The sequence below is a fragment of the Spinacia oleracea genome, chromosome 3 (assembly GCF_020520425.1).
Source record: "Spinacia oleracea cultivar Varoflay chromosome 3, BTI_SOV_V1, whole genome shotgun sequence".
Classification (NCBI taxonomy): domain Eukaryota; kingdom Viridiplantae; phylum Streptophyta; class Magnoliopsida; order Caryophyllales; family Amaranthaceae; genus Spinacia; species Spinacia oleracea.
Window position 1 is genome coordinate 72,316,776 of NC_079489.1, and position 9,198 is coordinate 72,325,973.

The 9,198-nt window shown below is 37.6% G+C and overlaps 1 protein-coding gene across 1 annotated transcript; it reads right to left on the reverse strand.

The window, feature by feature from the left end:
* Window positions 1-4,121: 4,121 nt before the first annotated feature.
* LOC130469108 (protein SEH1-like) lies at window positions 4,122-8,225 on the reverse strand. Its single transcript, XM_056838084.1, has 6 exons — window positions 8,020-8,225; window positions 7,335-7,446; window positions 6,870-6,970; window positions 6,692-6,769; window positions 6,345-6,500; window positions 4,122-4,235 (listed from the first exon to the last, which is right to left on the reverse strand). The coding sequence occupies exons 1-6, from the start codon at window positions 8,179-8,181 to the stop codon at window positions 4,137-4,139; spliced, it is 708 nt and encodes a 235-aa protein (XP_056694062.1). The 5' UTR covers window positions 8,182-8,225; the 3' UTR covers window positions 4,122-4,136.
* Window positions 8,226-9,198: the final 973 nt, after the last annotated feature.

The following is a 9,198-nucleotide window of genomic DNA, read 5'->3' on the forward strand; positions in this document are numbered from 1 at the left end:
AAGGTATCCCACGGGGCTGGTACGAAGGTAATCTACTACCCATCCACGAGCCCAGGAGCCTGGTACCCTCAGCAACAGTCGGCGATGGGCCATCCGACCTCAGACGAACGGGGTTCCCTGTAAAGGTCAAACCCGTCAAAGCTGTGTAGTCCTCAGGAGTGATCGTCATCTCGCCCCAAGGAAAATGGAAGGTGTTGGTGGTATCCCACCACCACCTCATGAACGACCGCAGAAAGGACAGGGAGATGTTAAGCCGCAGTATCTCCCAGAAGGTCTCAACCACCGGAAACAGTGAGCTCGCCCTCACCAAGGCCTGGGCGTCCGAGCTCAGATAGCTAAAAACGGTCTCACTCGTCGCCGCGCCATAGCCGCGAACCGTAGTCTCTCTCCTCGCGTGAAGGCGGGAAGTCACGTGGTGCTCTAGGTCGTAGTGCAGATCACGACCGTCGTAGAGCTCAGGGCCCACCCATAGGGGACCCGGGCCAGTAGACTGACGCGTCATGCCACGCTCCTCGTGGCCACCAGGAGGGGGTAACGACTCGTCAGACATGCTGATCAACAATACAATAAGGCATTATACCTTTGACAAAATCGGCACTCATACCGATCCCTAAAAAGAGTGCATTTCACTCATGAAATGGAGTCATACAATTTTTGTTCCCTAAAAACATGATACTAAGTTCATACTTAGCAAAATTCCCTAAAGTAAAAATTAACTCCAGCAAAATCAAAATTCTCCCATGATTTGTCACCCATGAATTATGAGGAACGCAAGCAATATACCAAGAATACCTACATTATAAGAAAATACTAGGGTCGTAGGTATACTTGGGGGCTAGCATGAAAATGCCCAAATTCAACAAAAATCAACATACTTGCAAAAATTAACATGCACGAACTAATTAACATGTTATATGGAACATTTCCAACTATCTAATTGAAGGAAAGGGGCACAAAATCAAAAAACCCCAAATCAATTTCATGCACAAAAATACTTGACAAAAAATACTGAAATTGACAAAAAAGCTCAAAATTACTGAAAAACACTTACATTGGGAAGATTAGGAAGTGATTTGGAGTAGAATTCGTGAAGAAAAGTGAAAGAAACGAGCAAAAATCAGTAGAAAGAAGTGAAGAGTTTGAGCGAAAATGGTGGAAATGGGAAAGGAAGGAGACGGTCCGCGTATTTAAAGACCAGCCTCCCCCTTCGCATTTTCAACGCCCAGCTCTGGGCGTTAGAAATTCAAGCGCCCACAGCTGGGCGCTGAAAATGCTTCCCAGACAGCGAATATTCGCTGTCGGGCACGTGTACTCCCCTATTTTGTGTAAGAAATCCGTTATCTTGATATTTCTTTCCCAAAAAAAAAAAAACGATATTTTGAAAAAAAATATTGTTAAACAAAAATATACACAGTGTGGACCCATTTATAAGACACATCTAATCAGGAAATATTACGACCCACCAACAGGTTGTAATCACAAAATCCCTTCTACATAGGAAAAATAAGAAATTCAAAATGGGCTCGCCCACCCTCAGCGGGCGGGGTCTGCGTCACTAGCCGCGCAGGTCCTCAGTTTTCGACAAAAATAAAGTCAAATTTAAAATAGGCTCGCCATCTTCAGCCGGCGGGGTCTACGGCGCAAACCACGTAGGTCCTTATTTTCAAAAAAGCAAAATAAATTTCAAAATAGATTCGTCCACTTCTATCGGACGGGGGTGTCCACCCTTAGCGGACAGGTTCGCCATCTTCAGCCGGCGGGGTTTACGTCACAAACCGCGTAGGTCCTTATTTTCAAAACATCAAAACAGATTCGTCCACTTCTATCGGACGGGGCGTCCACCCTCAGCGGACAGGCTCGCCCACCTTCAGCGGGCGGGGTCTGCGCCACTAACCGCGCAGGTCCTAAGTCGCTGCAGCGATATCCTTTTTCGGTTTTCCCTTTTTCCAAAAATTAAAGGATTGGTTTTCCGTTTTTCCAAAAAAGAACGATGTGCTGGATTTTCCTTCGTTTTACGTCCTATAAAAACAAGGGGGTTTTCTCGTTTAGCTAGCCCTGAAAATGAGAATCTTTTAAAAAAAAACGTTTTACCTCGTGATTGGGCTTGGCCAGGCCCAATTACACTTTATAGCTTTGATTTCGAAAAACTCTGTAGCTACTCCCAATGACAAAGTGAGGGAGTTTATACGCACCTTTAGATTCTTCCAATGACAAAGTGAGGAAGTTTCTATACTATCAGTTGACAAATCCCAATGACACGTGAGGGATATGTCAACACTTCAAGTGATGACCCTTAAGTCAAATGTTATCACTCGGTGGCTCGTGAGACCCTCGCAAAACAGGTCACATACACCAAGGATTGTGTGACGCACTCCGTCTGATACTTTGACCATCGTCTTACTCCAAGACTCAGTCAAAGTGGGGCCTAACTGTAGACACCTACTTTTGTCCCCGTTCCCGCAAGGGAAAGGTTCGATGATGAAAGCGTAAATCTCCACTTGACAACGCATCTCCTATAAAATAAACGAATCTCGATTCCCCATTTCATTTCACCCGAAACCTGCTATTTATGGAAACCTGTTAAAAATAGTAACTGCCGTAAAAGGTAGCTTCAAAAAGTGGCAAATCATAAAAGATAGAAACCTGTCAGAATTAGGTGTTGTATTCCAACATAAATCCTAAATGAGATAGAAAACTGCGAGAATCCTATTCCTAATATGATTTAGAAATAAGAGTTACGTATTAATTAAAATCCTAACGAGCCTAGAGTTCGTAACGGGCCCAGACGCATTCCGTCATAAAATTGATACGCGCTAAAAGACTCGAATTAATCTCAAACTCTACGGATTTCAGGAATCCGAATCTGACTAAAGAAAACAGCCCAGACCCTATTTTCAACGCCAAGCTCTGGGCGCCGAAAATACCTGGGTACGTGTTTTTTCCTAATTCTTTGTGGATTAGAACTCTGCAATTCTATCTTTCCACGAACTCTTCCCTATAAATAGGCCCCTATATTCGATGTGAAAACACAACAACAACACACAATTATATTCAGAGTATTGACTCCAACCCTTAGCCTAAGCCTCTCGCTGCGAAACTGTTCACGCGTTCTGTCGCAATCGATCCATAAATCGAACAGAACGTATCCTGTCCCATAATTGAGATTCGTTAAATAAAAAGGTGAAATAGCAAAGTCAAAGTGGTTAGTTTTCTGAGAACCGTGACGCACCCCTCAAGGGTGCGTCGTAATGTGTCCCTTTTCGATGATTTAACTGCTTTCCTCGCCCTTTTTATGAACTGTTAAACTAACCTAATCTGATTGTTCTATCACGCCTAACAAATATAATATTTTTGGGAAATCGGATTATCATGCTAGGTCCCTTAATGCTACTTAAATCAGATAATCACGATCGAATTAGTGTTATATGTTGCATATTGTTAAAATCAACTCAGATTAGTTTAATAGTTAATCACTAGTAGAAAAAACCCTTATTGCAGCGGGCTTTTAGACCCCTGTTGCAGCGTACATCGTATGCTGCAACTGGGGGGCCTGCAACAAGTCTGAACTTGTTGCAGCGTACAATGTTCGCTGCAAAAAGTGATTTGTTGCAGCGGGCTTTTAGATGTACGCTGCAACAAGTGCCAAAAAATTGGCAAAATTTTGGACTTGTTGCAGCGTACATATATATGTACGCTGCAAAAGACTCAACTTTTTGCAGCGTACATTTATTTGTACGCTGCAACAAGTCCAAAATTTTGCCAATTTTTTGGCACTTGTTGCAGCGTACATCTAAAAGCCCGCTGCAACAAGTCTGAATTTTTGGGAAATTTTTTTCCCTTGTTGCAGCGTACAACATATATGTACGCTGCAAAAAAGCACTTCTGGCGGGAAAATTCTAATTTTGTTTAGGGATACCTAGAGTGCCTTGCACCAAATATAGAAACCTGTCAAAACAATAATAGAATAACGCAACCTGTATAACAAATATAAAAACAACAACTGGAGTTTTGTATACTATATATCCCAAAACCAAAGTGCACATATTACATTTAAATATATGTTCCAATTTCAACATAAACATACATTTTAATATAAAATTTATTCTATAACAACTAAACCAACTCGATCAAGCGCGCTAAAGCCAATAATAAATACTTGTTGGTAAAAAACTTAGCCCATTGCTCACGAACCACATCAAATTCCTCGCATAAGGCGCAATCCTCGGAGTGTAGACCTTTACAAAAACAGAAATTTAAATTAAACATTAGATTAAATACAAATTAAATATCACATTTTAACATTCAAGAAACTAATGACAATGTCCTAATAGTCTAAAATGAGTCCTTAGGTTCTTTAGTTCAAAGTTGGGAGCGAAAATGTCATTTTAGCCTAAATATGACCTATAACGACCCAATGAGCCTATAGGTGCATAAATAGATTGGAACGAGTCTTAGATCGTTAAAATTATGCATATTAAACATGTAATAAGTTTTAAATGAGTCCTTAGGTTCTTTATTTTAAAGTTGGGAGCGAAAATGCCTTATTTTAGGCTAGATATGACCTATAACGATCAAACAAGCCTTAAATGGGTATAAGTAGATTAGAATAAGTCCTAGAAACTCAAAACTAAGCTTATTAATCATATAATAATTTAAAAATGAGTCCTTAGGTTCTTAAGTTCAAAGTTGGGAGCGAAAATGTCATTTTAGCCTAAATATGACCTAAAACGACACAATGAGCCTTAAATATGCATAAATGGATTGGAACGAGTCTTATAAACTTAAAACTAAGCATATTAAACATGTAATAAGTTTAAAATAAGTCCTTAGGTTCTTTATTTTAAAGTTGGGATCGAAAATGCCTTATTTTATCCTAAATATGACCTATAACGATCAAACAAGCATTAAATGGGTATAAGTAGATTAGAATAAGTCTTAGAAACTTAAAACTAAGCATATTCATCATATAATAAGTTTAAAATGAGTCATTAGGTTCTTAAGTTCAAAGTTGGGAGCGAAAATGTCATTTTAGCCTAAATATGACCCATAACGACACAATGAGCCTTAAATGTGCATAAATGGATTGGAATGAGTCCTAGAAAGTTAAAAATAAGCATATAAAACATTTAGTAAGTTTAAAATGAGTCCTTAGGTTCTTTGGTTCATAGTTGGGAGTGAAAATGTCATTTTAGCCTAAATATGTCCTATAACGACCAAACAAGCCTTAAATGTGTATAAGTAGTTAGAATAAGTCTTAGAAACTTAAAACTAAGCATATTAAACATGTAATAAGTTTAAAATAAGTCCTTAGGTTCTTTATAAACTTATTTGAACTTATCTGAACTTATTTTATCTGAAAAAACCTTATTTTGTCTAAAATAAACTTATTTGTGTGTGAAAATGTCTGGAAAAAACTTATTTTTGCTGAACTTATCTGAACTTATTTTGTCGAAAATAAGTCGAACAAAACAAAGCCTAACCAAATCCAGACCTCTGTTCTAAGTTGCAGGATTGGGGTTGATCTTCCTCTGACAGATAATACAATAATAGCATAGTTTTCTTAGACATTGTTGGCAATTTGGCGCCAAAACTCATGGTGGCTATGTTTTCTACATATATAAAATTGCTTCGTGAAAAGTTTCAGTTTAGATTTACACACCTATATGTTCTTATATATATATATGCAATTATGTAAAGTTTTACACCAACCCCCCCCCCCCCCCCCCACACACACACACAAACAAAAAGAAAATTGAAACAATACGAAGTACTAAAGACCTAAAGTAAAAAAGCTAATACTTGTCAGTTGTAACTTGTAAGTGAGCCGAAGTTAAACATATGATATGAGTCGGCGAAGCACAAGCATCTTATTCATCTCACAACAAACAATAGTAAGAAAAACAACACTCACGGTGGATCCCCATACTGATGTTATATTTGGGAAGTCAAATTGCATATAGCCTACCTTTTATCATTCAGCATTCAAAGAGGCTGATTCCAAACTATTTACTATGAACACAACTTCTGAGACGAGAGGAGCACTAGAGGAGTATTACTACTTTAGTAGCAATAATTAAATCCCGGGAGAGGAAAACAAAGTGGCATAAAGAGTGATATCAGTAACTAAGAATAAACGTTAAAGCATACGCAAAAAAGGCAAAGGTCAGTTACAGCAACCACACACAATGAAAAGTGATAGAAGAGGGCGAATCACATGTATACTCTCTCTATATATACGCTAGAAGGCCTAGAACAACATAACTACCAATGCTATAAGGGCATGTGAACGAAAAAGAAAAAGAAAAGTTAGAATACTCAGCAAAACTTATTGGACTCAACAATACCTTGGAAGAATTGAGTTGTGGTATATCTGAATTGAATCCCAGAACGAAGCTCAATTGCTGGCTTTCACCTATTTGTGGAATCCATGAAATGGATGCTGATAAGCATGAAGCTTTCGCAAATTTAGATACAGAGTCAATGACATTCTGGAACTCGGCCTACACCACAATTTGACAATAGAAGTTTGTTAACAGAAATCCGAACTTGTACTTAATAAGTTACAAGAGCAGCTGCAGAGTGCTCCGACTATTACAGATACTCTAACTAAACGAAAGCTCCTTAGATAAGTAGGCATCAAGTTAATGGAGCATTTAAATTTTTTATTCAATTATTCAAGCAGGAAATATACCTGAAGTTGCCAAGTGTTCAGTTCCAAAGGATTTTGGAGCTCATAGACTTTGGCATACCCATCTGAATATGCAACAACCTACAAGCAAAGAAATGCATGACACAATTATAAAGTCAGAGGATTTCACCATGCACCAAGAAGAACACATTCAGCAAGTTTTTTATTATCTAACACTTACCAACTTCAAACAAGTAGAGGATCCTCCAAATTGAATATCTAATACACGGGCACTTTTATTCTGAAACTTGGTACAGATCTTCCACTGAAGTGATTGCCCCTCTGAATGGAAAAGGGAAGCGCAAATGTTTTAGATTTTTAAATCATTCGTAACCATACACCAATAACACCACTCTCGTATCAATTCTGAAATCAATGTCTTACTTATTACTAGTAGTCATTAGGGTAAAGGCCAAAAGGGTAGCATAAGATTTGTAAATCATTACTCTACTTGTAATGCGGAGATCTGAAAGTAGTTGGCAACATAATTCTCTCGGCTAGAAAGCTTACACGAGCATACAATTTCACAACTCATTCTTTAAGAAGGGAAGTACAGTCATTATAGAAAAGACAATATGGTGTAAATGGACATGTGCAGAAATGATTGCTTTGTATGAATGTAACAAGAGGTTTGAGTTAGTGTTACCTCCTGTAACTTCTTCCCATAATGATAACGTCCCATCATCCAAAATACACGCGATGGCATCTCCATACTCTGGAGGAACCCATGCCACCTTCACAATGCTACCCTCATGCACCTAAAACCACAATCTAATCTCATGTTAATTGTCACATGAAAGTTACATCATACTACTTCAGAAGCTTCAATGGAAGAAATTAGATATATACCCTCCAACTTAATTCTCAAAAACTCAACATAATTTTGATAAACCCCCAAATATTGATACACTGAAAAATGTTAAATTGAATCATAATTCGGAATTACATCAAAATCTCACATACATTATAATTAGAGCTACCGGACCTTAGATGATCTACCGGGGATGATTCGACGAACACACAATCCGACCAAAACACCAATTTGACAGCTCTAAGATTAATAATTGTTAACATTTTTAAAATCGGAAAGATCACCATGCGCCATAGTATCAAGTAACCAACATTCACAAACTTCCATCATAAATTAAATTGTTTCATACATAGAACAACAAACATACTACTAGAAAGAAATAAAGTTCAGCAAATAAAAGATTGTATATTTAACTGAAAATATCATACATTATAGTATAAACACAAAGATGGGCAATTAAGAAATGAATTTGTCTCCAAAAAAAAATTGCAATTGATTGGGAAAATAAGGAGGAGCAGACCTGAAAAGAGGAAGAAGGAGAGAAGGGAGAAGAGGAAGCAGGGTCAGGAGAATCGAAGATGGTGAGAAGACCATTGATTGAACCAGTAGCTAATCTTTGAGCGCTGTAATTCCAAGCTGAGCATACTGTTCCTTTCTCCAATGTCGCCACCGTTTTCTCCATTGCTTTCTCTTTCTCAGTTGGGAGTGAGTTTGTTGGATACTGTTTGCAGTTGTTAGGTCAACATGGGCCATTGTTGACTTGAGCTGTGTATGGTCTGGTGTCAAAAAGTTAGCAACATAATTAGTTCATATCTACTTAACAATCAGTATGTCATATAAGAATAACAAAAAACCTCAAACATCCACTAACCTCAATATAATACTAAAAACTATGTAAACCATGTAATAATACAAACCTTGAAGAAGAAAGAAGATAAGCATACATTTAGCAGCACATTCAGAAACACATTCAGTACAGGAATGAGTTCCAACTCCAGCAGCATTTCCAACACCAGCTGTCTTATTTAATCATTAAAAACACCATCAATTTCTGAAACCTAATCTCGACGCCTCTCCATTTGCTTTGCTGGTGTTGAACAATGAAACCCAAATTATCACAAATCTATACTATTGTAGTGAAATTGCAAAGCTATATTCAATCCTGAGACATTAACATCTCAATGAAAGAAGAATTTTAGTAAAGATGGATTCAATTCTTCTAATAATATGAAGTGAACATCCTAATTCCCATCAAATGACAGTATTACTTGATAAACATGGTATTTCTCAGCTCTAATCGTTCCCTAACTAAAACTTTAAGTCTTATTTTATTTTAACTTCTTCAAAGAGATTAAAGGCAAAATGATGGTTAACAAAACTTAAATAGTTCATATCTTCCATAAATTACTATATCATACAAGATTACTAAAACCTCTAACAATCAGCAAATCCAACTTCAATCAACACTAAAAATTATGTAAATCTTAAAGAACAAATAAGAGAAGCATACCGATGCCTATACTTAAAGAGCAGTAGCATAACCAAAAAGAATCAACCTCAACCCATATCCCAAAATCTAAGTGCAGAGTTTGCGGATGAAATCCTGATAATTAAGCGTCCTCAAATCCCTAATTCTGAACGAAAGAGGAAAAAAGGAAACCCTAGCTTAGTAGATCGTTCCCTCTTTCGATTAAAAAAT